The 15,565-nt window shown below is 59.3% G+C and overlaps 1 protein-coding gene across 2 annotated transcripts in view; it reads left to right on the top strand.

Annotated features, from left to right (window-relative positions):
- MPPED1 (metallophosphoesterase domain containing 1) overlaps positions 1 to 15,565 on the top strand; it is a 78,556-nt gene that overhangs the window by 50,769 nt on the left and 12,222 nt on the right. For both annotated transcript variants that reach the window (XM_021091407.1, XM_021091406.1), the window contains one exon: positions 1,618 to 1,843. In XM_021091407.1, the coding sequence (XP_020947066.1) occupies positions 1,618 to 1,843 (226 nt within the window). The remainder of the gene's footprint in view (positions 1 to 1,617; positions 1,844 to 15,565) is intronic.

Genomic DNA, 15,565 nt, shown 5'->3' with positions numbered 1-15,565 from the left:
CCTTGCCCGGGCTCTCCCCAGTGTGTGGAAGGCCTGGGGTCACCCAGGACCTGCTTAGAATCCAGCTCTGCCTCCTCTCGTCACGTGGCCTCTGGCACAGCAGCCCCCAGCTTCCTGAGCCCGGGTTCTGCCTCCGCGGGAAGAAGATGCTGAGAGCCTGGCCTGGTGCCTGGCGCTCAGTAGGGCTCGTGTGCGTATCCAGGATTGTGCTCACTAGACTCTTATGCGGAAGAATCTGGACAAATGAGTGGACTTTCTTGCTGAAGCCAACGCAGAGTGCGTCTGGTGGGTTTTGTACCTGCCCCTTAAAACCCAGTCGGTGGCCACAGTCACTTTCCAGTGAAATGGCTGTGAAATGTCACCATTCTCCTGACCGGACACCCCGTTCTCATCGAGCCCGCCGTGCTGGGCTGACACCTTCGAAACACACCCCTTGGTGTTTGCCTCTGACCCACCAGGGCACCCCTCTGGGAGGGGATGGGAGAAAGCCTGGGGCCTCAGGGTTCACTTTCCACAGCCTTTTTCTTGTCTTTTTAGGGCCGCAGCCACGGCATATGGAGGTTCCCAGGCTAGGGGTTGAATGGGAGCTGCAGCTGCCGGCCTACACCACAGCCACAGCAACACTGGATCCGAGCCACGTCTGTGATCTACACCACAGCTCACGGCAATGCCGGATCCTTAACCCACGGAGCAAGGCCAGGGATCGAACCCGAGTCCTCATGGATCCTAGTCGGGTTCGTTACTGCTGTGCCATGATGAGAACTCCCAGATTCATTTTTAATCCTAATCAGGAACCGTTAGGGCTTCCTCTCCAGGCCTGGGGAGCCTGGAGGCTGGGGCCACTGGGAGGTGGGGAGTCTGGGGTCGAAGTCAGGCTGGCTCCCCGGGGGGTTAGGAGGGAGCTGGGGTGGGTGGCTGTGGTAGCCTTGGGCGGCTCTCCTGGAACCCAGCCTGTGGCCAGATCACTGGGGAGGCAGCGAGCACACCTGCTTCAGGCATTTGCAAGGCAGAGCCCCAGAGAAAGGAAGAAGCAGAGCATGGAGGCGCCGCCGGGGCTTTGCTGAGAGCAAAGCTGGAAGGCCCCTAGTATCCGCTCAGCGTGTGGTCTGCATAGTTTTGTTCTGATCCCACCTAGGCTGTGTTTTGACTTTGAATTCCATGGCCGTGGGGGTGGGAACGGGCATCGTAGTCTCTCCGGAGCGTAGGGTCTGCAAAGGTTTGTTCTGGGCGCTGCAAAGACCTTGCAGATCCTGTTGACAGTGCGGCTGGGGAGGGCAGGGCTGGGGTCCAGGGCAGGGCATCCTTCTAGTGGAAAAGCGGCCCAGACAGAAGAAAGGGAGGCGGGGAAGTCCCGAGGCTGAGGCCGGGCTCTCTGCAGCTCGGGGGGACCCCCGGGGGAAGCTGTCCAGCCCCCTCCCGCTGCTCTGGGGGGCTGGTGGCCCGTCACCCAGCAGAAGCCTGGCTGGCAGGCTGCAGGGATGGTGGTCAGAGGGCACTTGTTGGGAAGGAGGGTCAGCCCTGCCAGGGATTCTGGTGGCCCGTCCCCCTGCGTCAAGCACACGGGGGCTTCCAGAAGCCAGCAGCGGTGCACCGTGTGTGTCCGTGTCCGCCCTGCAGGCAGCCTGCCCTACGAATACAAGATCGTGATCGCAGGAAACCACGAGCTGACCTTCGACCAGGAGTTCATGGCCGACCTCATCAAGCAGGACTTCTACTACTTCCCGTCCGTGTCGAAGCTGAAGCCGGAGAACTACGAGAACGTGCAGTCGCTGCTGACCAACTGCATCTACCTGCAGGACTCCGAGGTCACCGTGCGGGGCTTCCGGGTCTACGGCTCCCCATGGTGAGTGTGCCCAGCGGGCGCTTCCTGACCGCTGGGGAGAGGGGAGCTGTGCTGGGGGCGTGGAGGAGCTGAGGCTGAGTGCACCCAGGGGAGTGGGCCTGGGAGCAGCCGGGGAGAGACTCAGACCAGCTCCCCCACTCACATGCTGTGTGACCCAAGGTGGGTCACTGCCACTCTCTGAGCCTTGGTTTCCCCATTTCTGGCAAATAATTAGGTATGCTATACTGTCTCACGTATAGACAGGCACCGTTATTATTCCCATTGTCCAGGTGAGGAAACTGAGGCACAGAGAGGCTGAGGGCCTTGCTGAAGATCACACAGCGAGGAGTGGGCAGAGCTGAGATTATACCCAGGTAGTGTGGTTCCAGAAGCCCTGCTTTTAACCATTATTCTCTATGCTCGGCATCTTCTCGTATTGTCTGTCCCTCCAACACACACACAAGATGCGTGGCTGGGGGTATAATTGATTAGCCAGACTGGGAGAGGTGTCGGAATTTCTGTGGCAGGCCACGGACCTGGTTTACTGCACTGGGGTCGGCAGGTGTTTAAGTCACAAATACACATCGAGCCTTTGTTCTCTGTTGGGGACGTGGAACAATCAGACCTCATTCCTGGGCTCTCCTGGCTGCGTGGGCATCAAGTGAGCAGAGTCTTGACTGGTCTGCTGGACAGGCAGTGTGTCCAGAGGAACCGGGGGATGATGGTGGTGGCAGTGAGGGTGAAGGTGATGAGGATGGTGAAGGTAGTTGTGGTGGTGATGAAGGTGATGGTGAAGAAGATGATGGAGGTGATGATGAGGGTGGTGATGATAGTGATGATATGATGGTAATCGTGATGGCCATGATGGCTATGTGATGACGGTGGTGGTGAAGGTGATGATGGAGGTGATGACGGTGGTGATGATGGTGGTGATGATGGAGGTGAGGATGATAAAGGTGATGATGATGGTGGAGGTAATTATGATGGTGATGATGAATGATGATGGTGATGATGGATGATGTGATGATGGTGATGATGATGGAGGTGAGGATGAGGATGAGGTGATGATGCTGATGATGATAAAGGTGATGAAGGTGACGGTGGTGATGATGGAGGTGAGGATGATAAAGGTGATGATGATGGAGGTAATTATGATGCTGATGATGATGGAGGTGAGGATGATGGTGACGGTGATGATGATGGAGGTGAGGATGAGGATGAGGTGATGCTGCTGCTGCTGTGGTGATGAAGGTGACGGTGGTGATGATGGTGGTGGTGATGATTAGCAGCTTCTCGGCTGGGGCCAGAGCCGTGCCACTGATGTACTCCTCATGCTGCCGCCTATCCATTCAGGGGCCCTCCTTCTGCTGGTTCCAGAGGCAGACACCCCCTCTGTCACCCCCAGTGGCCAGAACAGTCTCATCCACCAGCAGCAAATCATTCCCGAGAAACTAGAGTAAGCTGACCCCTGGGCTTAAATGTCCCTGAGAACTTTCCCTAATCCTTACTCAGCTGTGTGGGGACTATTTGTCCCCATTCCCCAGGTGGACAGACTGACTGGCCCTTAGAGGTCTGGCTGGCAGTAGCCACAGGGGGCCAAGTGCTGGCAGGGGGAGGAGGACACCATACACGGAAAGGACAGACCTCAGGTGCTTGAAAGCGTGGCTTGATCCTGGAAGGCTCCGTGGAGAGGGTGGGGTGCTTGAGTCTTGAAGAAAGAGGAGGGCATTCACAGCCATGAAGGGGTAGCAGAGCCTGGGACAGTGCCACCATCCAGAGGGGCACACATAGGGAGGCTGATGGGTAATCTCAGGGGACACAGGGCCTGTCGAGGGGCAGGGACTTTAAGGCAAGCAGGTGCCGACAGGGGGTGGCTGGGAAATGCCCGGGCTGCCCTGGCTGATCCCAGTGTGACTGCCTGCTGACCGGAGGCTGCAGGTGGGTTTTGGACATGGTGCCATCCTGCCGAGGCCTCCTCCTGGGACAGGGGGCGGATGCTGCCTTCCTGGAGCCCTGGGAGGTGCCTCCTGTCATCTCCTGCTTCCTTGCCATGTGCCGGGACACCACAAACCCTCCTGGCGGCCTGTGAGGTCTCAGGCCAGGAGTGGGGGCCCCTCAGGGGTGTGATGAGCTGGGGGAAAAGGGCAGGAGAGGGGAGGAGGCGGCCGAGTCTGCCTGGCAGGCCCTGGCGGCCCAGGCCTGGGAGGCGCATGGGGGCGGAATCTGTTTAGGGGAAAAAGCAGGAGGGGGTCATTGCCCAGGGAGGGACCAGGAGGTCTGGAGGGGAGCGGGCGTGAAGGGAGGGCTGGAGCGGGAGGGCGGGTGGGGAGGCGCGCGGCGGGGCAGAGGTCAGGCGGGTCAGGGGTCAGACCAGGGAGTCGGGACTGGATCTCTTTGTCCAGTGGTTTCCAACACCCTGTCTCCCCTGTACTCCCACACACCCCTACACACATGCACACACCCCCATACACACACAAACACCCCCACACACACATGCACACACACACACACCCCCTACACACATGCACACACCCCCATGCACACACACACCCCACACACCCACATACACACATGCACACACACACACATACACCCCTACACATGCACACTCCCACCCCCACCGATGCACCCCCCCCACACAACCCCCCCATGCATACCCATACACACATGTACACACCCACACACCCATGTGCACACCCATACACACCCACATACACAGGTGCACACACACCCCTACACATGCACACTCCCACCCCCACCCATGCACACCCACACACACAACCCACACCCCCCCAGGCATACCCATATACACATGCACACACGCACACACCCATATGCACACCCACGAACACACACACCAATACACAAACACCTATGCATATACACACGCACACACACACACTTCCCCCCACACCCCATTTTTAAAAAACTTTATGTTCCGTAGAAGTTAACGGCATGGCTTTGGGGCCAAGCATCTTGGGCTCAAATCTTGGCCTCACCTGTGACGGGCTGTGTGACCTTGGGCGAGTCCCTTGGCCTCTCGGTGCCTCTGTTCCCTCCTCTGCAGGGTGAGAGTGGCGGTGCCCCACCTGCAGAGGTGTCAGGAGCCCTCCATGGACTGCCTGCCTGGGGCCTGCTGCAGGCTTTCTGTGAGCAGAGACGCCGTTCTCGTTATGTGCTGTGTGGGGCCCCCCTTTCAATGCAGCCTTGCCGGGAGCCCAGGGTGTGGGTCGGAGGCCAACAGGCATCACCCAGTGTCCTTCCCATCCCCACCCAGAGCAGCTCTGTGCACCCTACCCCTGGGTGCAGAAGGTCCCTTTGGATGGCCAGCTCCCCAGGCTCCTGGCCAGGGTGGCAGGCTGGGCCTGTGGTCCCCTCTGCCAGCCCGAGGCCAAGTCCTGGTCCTGTGGAGGCCGCAGCGTGAGGCCACTCTCGGCCTTGCTGTTGTCCAGCTGCTCTGTGCTCCTGTGGTCCCTGCTTCAGCAGTTCTGGGCCCTTTAGTTGCCGGCCCCCTGCGGCCTGAGTGGAAGGAGCCCCTTCTCCTCGACCCCTACCTGTCACTGAAGCAGGGTGCACACCCCGCCCTGTGCCACGGTGGGCCCAGCACCAGGCTGTGACAGTGGGAGGGGCTGCAGGACAGAAAAGGGGCCCCAGGGAGGCCCGGTGAGATCCAGGAGGGCTCCCTGTTGGAGGGGGCACTTGGAGGAGGCGTGGGTTTCCACAGGAGGAGGAGCCACGTTTCTGAGCTCCTGTTATGTGCTGGATCCGCCAGACTTTTCTTGGTCCTGATGTCGGTTCACAGCCCCTAACACTGAGGGCTAAGGGGTAGCTCGTCTGCATTCTGAGATGCGCCGCAAGCCTGGGTTCCCTGAAGCCCCGTCTGGGACTGGGAGCCGATGGTGGGAGGTGAGACGTGGGCTCATGTGCTGGGCAAGTTTCATGCCGTTTGCCACTGTGGGAGCCAGTTGCTTGCACCTGCTTCCGTGGCACCGTGGAATTAATCCCGAGTTCCTGCTGCCACCCCTCCCTGGGACCTGAGTGCCTGCCACCAGGACCCCAGAAGCCTCAGCAACAGCAGTGGCTGGGCAGTTGGGGGGGTGAGGGAAGGGCTGTTGCGTTTGGGTACCGCCACTTCTTAGCTGTGTGATTAAGGCGAGCACCTTTGCCTCTCTGGTCCCGCTGTGTAGGGAAATGCTACTACCCCCTTCAAGGCAGGTTGTAAGGTCTGTGTGGGCCCGTCCCAGGGAAGGCCTTGGAGTTGGCTGTGGTCCTTATTAGTGGGGAGCTCCCGGGCTGGGGACCCGGACAGAGACGGCTCTATTCCAGCTGATAGCTCCATAGCCCCGGCGGGGGGCGGGGCGGGGGGAGGCCTGCAGTGACCTCATTTTACAGGTGCGCGGGTAGGGGCCCAGGTGAGGATGTGGCCGGCTCAGGGCCGCAGCACACAGCCTGGTCTTCTGGACTCTGGTCTGCTCCAGGAGGGAGGCCCTTTTGTGAACACCTACTGTGTGCCAGGCGGGGCACACAGCCTTACTGTGTTTTCTGCGATCCTCTGAGCAGCCCTGGGACGCACATCGGCCTTGTCGGCCCCATGAGGACCTTGAGACCTGGGGATCAAAATGTTGTTCTCATGGCCACCCGTTGACTAGTTAATTCATTGATCAGGTATTTGTCCCCTGCCCCCCCTGGAGACGTGCCAGGAGCCAGACATGCAGCTCCTGCCTTCACGGGGTTACGTCCGTGTGGGGGCACGTCAGCCACCAATTCCATGATTCAACAAGAGCCCTGGGGGAGAAGCTCTGGGTGCTGGGGTCAGGGAAGGCTTCCTATGGGAGAGCCAGCGGCTGAGGAGGTACCAGCAGCTACGGGGGCCAGAGTCCTGCAGGGGGCCGGGCACCTGACAGCTGCTGTGGGCCTCGCGAGAAATGGAGCCGCTCAATGGAAGGGTGTGACAGACAGAGGGAACAGCCTGCACAAGGGCCAGGAGGGTCAGAAGGGCATGGGCCTATGGGGGGCGCTGAGTGTGGCTTCCAGGGGCCCAGTGAGAGAACAGAGGCCAGGGGCTGGGCCACCAGGCTGGGGTGGTGGTGGCCGTGGTGGGTGTGGCTGTCGCCCTGGGCTCCCAGGGGTCTGAGTTACAATTCTCTCTGCCTGAGGCCTGGAAGGGACACATGCTCATACGTGCAGAGCTGGCTCAGTCATGCTTGTAGCCTGGAGCCATGCACACCAGGGACGTCCCCACCACCCTGACCCTCGCTCTACCTCTGGCCGTGGCAAGTCACGGCCCTCTGAGCCTCTGTCTTCCATCTGGGCAAGGGGAGCAGCAGCGTCCTCTGTGTGGGGTCCCCAGGAGAGGCCACACGGGGGAGGTGGCACTCCCCAGTCCCCAAGAAGGTATTCATGGCCAAAGAACCTCGAGGCCCGGCTGCCGGCGCTGCCTGATGCGGGGGGCTGTGCGCCTCCCACATGTCTGTCCAGGTGCAGGTGGGGTGGGCTCAGCCCTGGGTGCCGGTCCCCCGGGCATGTAGCAGCTTGTTAGGAGGGGACGGACAGCAAAGCTGACGGTGGTTGTTGCTAAATTCAGACCCTCGGGGTGTGATGCATTGCCCACCATGTGGAATAAGTGGAGACTTTAGCAGCACCCTAAAGCATCCTAACCCCAGCCGGTGGGGATCAGGGGTCAAATAAACCACGGCCATGAGCCCAAAATCCGTGGCTGCTGGGGCCCGTGGGGAAGGGAGACCTGTCCTGTGCAGTCTTAGAAGGCAGAGCAGGGACACAGAGGGCAGTGACAAGAGGCAGGTTCTCATCAGTGTGGGAAGACTGTCCCCCAGGCAGGAGCCCAGAGGCGAGGCCAGCTGGCTTTACTGAGGAGGGAGCTGACCGTCACAGGGGGCATGCAAGCAGCCATACACTGGTTGGGTCTCCTGGGCATATGGAGACCCAGCCCCTCCCCTACTTAGGGGGCCACTGTTCCTCTGCCTCAGGCTGCTGAGCCCCTGTAAGTAGAGGGATGCATGGGCCTGGCCTTGGGGACATTCTTCTGGTGCTAGACCTGGGAGGGCAGCAGTGGGACCAGGCTGGCCTTGACCCCGAGGCCTCGCCAAAGCAAGCCAGCAAGAGGAAGCAGCCTTTCCGCTAAGTGTTACCCCAGGAGACGCTCTGCTTGAGAGACGGTGGGTCCGATTTGAGCGGCTCCATTTCTCGCGAGGCCCACAGCGGCTGTCAGGTGCCCGGCCCCCTGCAGGACTCTGGCGACCAAGAGTGGATCCAGCCCCCCTGCCCCCGTGAGGATGGGTCCCCATCGCCCGTCCCATTTTGCAGGGTGGGGAGAGCCAGAGAGAATAACTGTTTAAGAGGAGTTATGTCCTCTGCACTATTGGCAAGGTCCTCACACCGAAACAGTTATTTGCGGTTGGTCCCAAGTCCCCATTTAACGGGCCGCACCGTGTTTCATCTGGCCGCCCTTTTCCGGGTATTGGGGTCTGCCTGATTTTTGATCTTTATGGAAATGGCTTCATGCAGTATGTGCTGGGCCGTGTCAGCTCCTTTTAGTCACTGTTGTATCTGAAAGATTCTTCCACGTCACCGTCTGCATTCGCGGTGTCTTTCTCCCTTGCGGGGTAGGATGTCACCGTGTGAACATATCAAGATGCATTTCTCCATTCTGCCGAGTTCCAACCCCCTTGCTTTGGGGCTATTATAAATAGTGATACTCTGAACATCCCACACATCTCTGTGTACACACACACACACACACACAGGCACACACACCCCAGGAACGGAGTGGTCAGGTTATACACACACAGCTCTTTGGCAGAGGCTGTACCAGCCTCCCCCTGTCGGCAGTAGGTTGCCTCACCTCCTCGGGGGCTCTTGGTGTTGCGCTTGTAAATTTGTATCCACCTGCTGGCTGGCTTGGTGTCCCAGGGTGGTTTTCATTTGCGTTCCCTTGATGACCAGTGAGGTTGAAAATCTTGACTGCGTGGATGCCTTCTTTTGGGAAGGACGCAGGGCTTGTGCCCATTAAAAAAAAAAAAACAAAAAAACAAAAAAAACAGGTTGTCTGCCTCGTCCGGTACTGGTTCACAGAGATTCTTTTTACGCATTGACTGCCAGCCTGTCGTCACCTGGGATGTCTCAGGAGGCTTGTCCTCCTCGGTGACCTGTCTCTTCCCTCTCTTGGTGCTTTCAGAGGACCCGGGGTTCTTCATTTGGGGGTAGTCGAAGGTGTAAGTGGTTTTCTTTGTGGTGAGTGTTTTTCGTGTCCTCACGCCCCCCACCCCCGAAGTCAGGAAGGCGTTTCTATATTATCTTCCGAAATCTCTGCGTTTTGCCTTCTTTATGTTCAGGTGTCAGTCTGGCGGCTGCACCTGGGCTGATGGTGTGAAGTAGGGACCCCGTTTGGGGTTTTTCCCACGTGGCCTGGCACCAGGTACAGAAGTCCTCCTTCTCAGCAGCCCTGGGCTGCCCCCGTCGCTTCGCACGCGCGGTCTGCACCTGGGGTCCCTCCTGCTCCTTCGGTCCCGGGAGCTCCTGGACCACAGTCCTAATTGCCCCAGAACCGACTTCTTCCAGGTCTCTTTTCCCAACTGGGACGGTTGAGGCTCCCGGAGAGCAGGGACCTGACTCTCTCTCCACGGCCCTCCCTCCAGCCCAGCCTGCATCCTCACCCCTGTCCAGTCCTGCGGCTGGGGGGGGGACGGGGACAAAGCTCTCGCTGGAGCCCGGGGCTTGGGCCCCCTCCCCACCGACACCCCCGGGTGCTGTGACTTTCTGGAAGTTCTCTCTGGTCCTTCAGATGCAGACTCGGCACTGAGCCTTCGCTGTGAGCAGCTTAGAGGAAGGGGGCGGGAACCAACCGCAGAAGAAGAGGAAGAACTCAGCTGTTACAAAATCCTAAGTGTTAAAAAAAAAAATCCCGTATACATACCGTATTCATTTATGGGTTTTGGATGCATTTTTTGTTCTCATTTAACTGAAAACGGCCTTGATTTTTTTTTTTTTTTTTAAAGGAGTGAGGGAGTGAAATTGGCACGCAGCTAGTCCATCTGGTCTAATTACTTCTGGTATTTTGAAAGAAGGCATCTAATCCTGCTGAGACAGGAAACTTTGAGAAGTGGCTGCCGGGCCGCTGCTGGGTGTCTGGGTGCGGATCCGCCGCTCGGAGGCCTGGGCGCCCGCAGGCAGGACCTGGGTACCCGAGGGCAGGGCTGGGGCTGGGCACCTCTCTTGGAGCAGCAGCCAGGAGCCTTGGGGACCAGCTCTTTCCAAACAGCCAGGATCTGCAGGGCTCGGACGCACACCCGGCGGGCAGGGCCCAGCTGAGTGACCTCAGCTTCTGTGAAATGACAGTGGGATGGTGCCCTTGTAGGACTGCTCCTAGTACTCAGGGAGGTCATGGGCATAAGTTGCTTGGCACACAGTAGGCATTCAACACATGCCCCCCATCTCTAGCCTCTGCCCTTGACTGTGGGGGGTGGGGGGGTGGGGTTGCTGCTGTACAGCCGGGGGGGGGGGTTCAGGGCAGGACTGGGTGGCCTCTGGACCAAGCTGGGGGTGGTTCCGCAGCATCCTTGGACACCCTCCCGCGCCCTTTCCCTGCGGGTCCTCTTCCCGTGGCCCAGTCTTTCCCCGAAGCCCTCTGCTCAGCATCGAGGCATCCTCTCCTGTTGCCTCCACCCATGAAGACCCTACTTCCTGGTTCGGCGGCTGGCAGTCCCCGGGCTCTAAGGCTGAGCTTGTTCCACTTCATTCACCTTTCTGGTGGCTTCAGCCCAGGCTGTGGCCAAGAGAGGCCAGTGCTTTCCCGCCCCTTCCGTACCTGAGACGCGCGTTCCACACGCAGACTTCCCGTGAGCTGTGCACAGTGGTCCCACTTAATCTGCCACTTACTCTCTGCAGGACCCGGCAGGGCTCTCTGCAACCCCGTCTTACAGGTGCGGTGCCATGCGGCGTGGGTGGGACAAGCGACTGGCCTCAGATCTCAGCCAGAGGCAGGGCCGTGCCGGCTTCCTGCCCAGGCAGTGGCCTGGACCAGCCCCATCGGCTCCGGGGCCTGTCCGGCACCGTCCCTCCCACAGCCCCTCTTGGACTGCAGAACCAGGCGAGGCTGGCTTTCAGGGTCCTAGGTTCCCAGCTCTGGCCAGTGACAGGTGCTCTGTGAGCCCCGGGCCCTCTCCGGGCATCCTCTCCTCCCAGGCTCTGCCCACAGAGCCACTGGCCGGAGCATCGACGAACCTCGGCAGGACCCCGCTTCTTTCTGGCCTTGAGTCCTGGTCAAGGTGGGAGCAGCCTGTGTCTGTTCAAGGGAAGCCGTGAAGCCTGCCTCTCTGGGCCCCCGTGGCCCTCCTGTAACAGCGACATGGCGGGCTCGAGGGTCCCCCAGGGACCGAGCCGTGTCCTCCACCAGCGTTCCTATTGCTGCTCCCAACATCTCATTCTCCAGCAACAGAGCGCAGATTTGCCAGCCTTCCCGCCACCGCCGTGGATGCATTTTGATGGAGGGAGAAAATTCCTTATGGTCTGGCCCTACGCTGTGTGCCTCTGCGTGTGCACACACACACACACACAGGGCCCCCCATCACACTGCAATACACAGGCACACAACACACACACACAACTGTACGCACACACACACATAGGACCCCCACACCACACATGCACACGCATACACACACAACTGTACACACACACACACACGACCCCCACACCACACATGCACATGCATACACACACAACTATACACACACACACAGGACCCCCACACCACACATGCAGTACACAGACACACACACGCATATCTAGGACCCCCCACCACACACGCACACACATACAACTGTACACACACACCACACATGCACACACGCGCGTGTGCTCTCTTCTCCCTCACACTCAGGGGCTCTCACACGTGGGGTTTCTCCCCCGCCCCCTCCTGTCCTTATCTTTCTTGATCTCACATCTTCTGCACTTGTCTTTACAGAAGCCCCTTCACACACACGTGCGCTATTCTGCGCGAGATTAATGTTTGAAACGAGTCATCTGCCTTCTCTGCAGCGTCCCCGCGAAACAAAAGATGAATGATTCTGCACGGCGGAAGGGTGGGGGGAAATTAATTAGGAATGACAAAGGACCCCGTTCTCTGGTTCCACTGATCTTGCTGCTGACTTGCTGCCAAGTGTGTCAGGCAAGGTGTGTGACTGACAGTCCCGGGGACGCGTCACGGGCTCCTCCTAGCCCTGCCCCTCGCTGGCAGCCATCGCCCCCCGGGTGGGTGGCGTGGGCTCCCTCGCTGTGGTGGCATCTCCCCCAGACCCCGCTGGGCTCCCCGGCCCCAGCAATGAGAGAAGAGCAAGGCTGACCTGTCTGTGTGGGAGCTGGGCAGGCCGCGGTGGAGGCCCCAGGCGTGGGCCGTCCCGGGATCAGGGGTGAAGAGTCAGCAGGAACTTGCCTGGGGAGCCTGGGCATGTCAGTGACTTCTGAGCCTCGGTTGCCCCTGCTGCAGAATGGGGGGGGGTCTCAGCCTCCCGGTGGAGCCAAGAGGGTCCTGGGAGGCAGGAGGGCCAGTGATGGGGTGCTCACTCAGTGCTCGCTGGTTCTGTGGGAAGGCAGAGGCTGTGGCTGGCTCCCTGGTGGTGGCCCCAGAAAGCCTGGCCTTTGAAGGGAGGGGGAGCTGGGGCAGGAAGAGCAGACAGGTTAGGGCCAAGGTGAGAGTTTGGCCTGGAGGGGGAGAGGGGACGGAGCTGGGCAGGCTTGTCTGAGAGCACAGGCGCGGGGTCCCTGCCCCCCTGGCCCCAGCTTTCACCCAAGAGAAGCAGGAGTGAGGGAGCACCTGGCCTGAAGGGGGCGCTCTGAGAGGCTGTTCCCTTCTACCCACAGGGCAGCCACCCTCAGCCCTCACCCCGGGGAGTGAGTCAGGATGCAGCCCAGGGTGTGAGCATTGCCTCATCTGTGAAATGGGCACAGGCTCCCGCCGGGCAGCTCAGGGCAGCCTGAGAGAGAATGGGGGGCCCAGCAGATGGCAAGAGTTCTGGTTCTGGTTCTGGTTGTGAGTCTTGGGGCTTCGTTGACGTCCAGAGGGTGTGGGGAGGAAAGGGTTAATGCTTAGTTCTTCCCACCTGCCTGCCAGGTAGGCACCTGTTGTTCGTTATATCATTCATTCATTCATTCGTTCTTGCACACTTTGTGCAAACCTTCCTTGAGGGCCACCTGGACCCAGCCCTCAGGCGTTTGATCCGGGCCAGCCCTGAAGGAGCCGGAATAAGGGCACTCAGAGTAGGGAGGGTCACCTGTGCTTGGGGATGGAGTGATCAGGGGAAGCTTCCTGGAAGAGGTGGCCTTCGACCCAGGCCTTAACTGTGGGGAGAGACCAGGAAGGGCATTTCAGATGGCTGGAACAGCATGAGCAAAAAACCTGGAGGTGAGAAAAGCCTGGGCTGTGTTTAGGAAACAGAAGGTTGGCTTTTTTTTTTTTTTTGCTTTTTTAGGGCTGCATCTGCAGCATGGGGAAGTTCCCAGGCTAGGGTTGAATCGGAGCTGTGGCTGCTGACCTACAGCACAGCCACAGCAATGCCAGATCTGAGCTCAACTGTGACCTACACCACAGTTCACAGCAGTGCCAGATCCTTAACCCACTAAGGGAGGCCAGGGATCGAACCTTCTAACTCATGGATACTATCCCCACTAAGCCACAATGGGAATGCAGAAAACAGAGGATTGTGGTGGCTGGTGGGTGGTGAGCTCTCTGGGAAATCTGAGCAGGACAGTCCAAAAGGTGGGCTGGGGCAAAGCCCAAGGACCCTGTCTGGGCTTGTCCTGGAGGTAATGGGGAGCTATGGAAGGTTTTGGAGTAGAAGAGTCATGGGGGGGGATGAGAGGCAGGGCGCCAGGAGCAGAGTCATAGGCTGAGTCCTCCTCCATAATGAGGCTCAGAAGGGCCTGGCAGAGGACATTTGGGAGCTGCTCAGAGGGGCAGACAGGCAATTGCCATTGAAGAGGGAGAGCCCATGGCGCCCCCCACCCCAGCAAGATCCTCTTTGGGTCAGTGGCCTGCTGGGCACAGGACGCAGGTGCTGGGATCCCTGGTCCAGGTTTCTCTTGCTTCCTGTGTGTCCTCATATTTCTTGACCTCTCTGTGCTATCATTTCCTCATCCTTAAAGTGGGAGCCCCCTAACAGCTTTTCTTTAAGGGTTAACTGAGCTGAGGTGTAACAGTGGCCGGTAAAGAGGGGTTCACTGTGGAAGGTGAGGCGGGATCCTGGTCCTGGTATCATTATTCCAGATTGAAGCAGAGAGCAGACGGCCTGGGTCTGAGCCCTGGCTGTGCCGCTTGGTTACCAGGTCACCGCGGACCATTCTCTGTGCCTTGCTGAACCTCCGTTTTTGCATCTGTAAAAGGAGGCACTGATGGCAGTTGCCTCCCAGGTGGGTGGGAGGACTGGGGACTTGGGAGAGCCTTTGGAGCTATGCCTGTGGGTGTCTGCTCTGTGCCCCCTCAGCATCTCGTCTACGACCCCCCACCCCTCTGCTCTGCAGGCATCGCTCCCCAGCCTGGATGCACTAATGGGCTCAGCCCCACCCAGGGGCACCCGGGGCCTCCTCACCCTGCACCCCAGCATCCCTGGAAAGGGAGTGGCCATACTCCAGCCTAATGGAATGGCCCCCAGTGCACCCCCTTTCCAGGGGCGTGCGCCTTACCTGGGGAGACGGAGAAACCGGAGCGGGGCAGGCTCCACGTCAGCTGTTTTCTACAGACAAGTATCGCCCCCCCCCCAACCCCGCCTGCCGTTAGGGAACCGGGAATTCACGCTTCAGGGGGAAACCGCTTAATGATTGGCCACGGGGAGGTCATTTATATTGGCTAAGCGGCCCTAATTAGACTGGATGCGGAGGTTACCATAAGCGCACAAAAAAAGCTGTTAAGGGGTTAACCTCTGCGAGATTACATTGTATTCAGCGCTCTGTTAAAGTTTGAATTAATTTTTCCCATGGGTTTGTTCACATTCTAATTTTCAACTAAATGAGACATCTGTTTCAGAAAAGGAAAATTCGCTCTGGTTGTCATGGCAACTATCATTCTGTAAGAAAATTATTCCAATGGTTACTTTAGAACAGAAAGACAGAAATCCAGGACATGAAGCCGCCTGCCATCACTCGGGTGGAATTCTGATCCACCCAACCTCCTCAGGGCTGCCATGCATCCTGCACGATGCCAGGGCCCCAGGGCTGCCGGCCCTCAGGGCAGTGAGGCCAGGTCCCAGGTGCCAGTCTCCTTGGGGACAGGGACCGCAGCTCTGGCCGTGCCCAGCCTCGCGTCTCACGTTGGGTCCCAAACCACGGCTGCCCCCAACGTGGGTGGGGGCCTCGGGGCCAGGCTAGATCTGGGCTGCTTGGGTGACAGGCCCTGCCAGCCCCTGCCGGCCCTGTGCTCTGTCTGGAATCCTGGGCGGCCTCAAGCTTCACTCTGTCCCCAAAGGGCCGTGCAGGATGAGGCCAGAAGGCCGAGTGACCAAACCCGGGACCCCAGGGACATCGGAGAGGGACTGGTGCCTCCTTTCCCTCTGGCTCCTCTTTCTACGGCACAAACCTGAACGGACACGGTGCAGGAGTGGCTGGAGGCTCTTCCAGACCCTGTGGGTCAAAGGCCTCTGGGGAGCGAGGTCGCCTGGAAGAGCCCGTCTCCCCACTGCTCTGGCCCCCGCTCCTGGCTGTCCTGGAGCCGGGACCCCCAGCCTGTGGACCGTC

The sequence above is a fragment of the Sus scrofa genome, chromosome 5, assembly GCF_000003025.6.
Source record: "Sus scrofa isolate TJ Tabasco breed Duroc chromosome 5, Sscrofa11.1, whole genome shotgun sequence".
Taxonomy (NCBI): Eukaryota; Metazoa; Chordata; class Mammalia; order Artiodactyla; family Suidae; genus Sus; species Sus scrofa.
The sequence above is the reverse complement of the archived record's forward strand: the minus strand, read 5'-3'. Positions and strand labels throughout refer to the sequence as shown.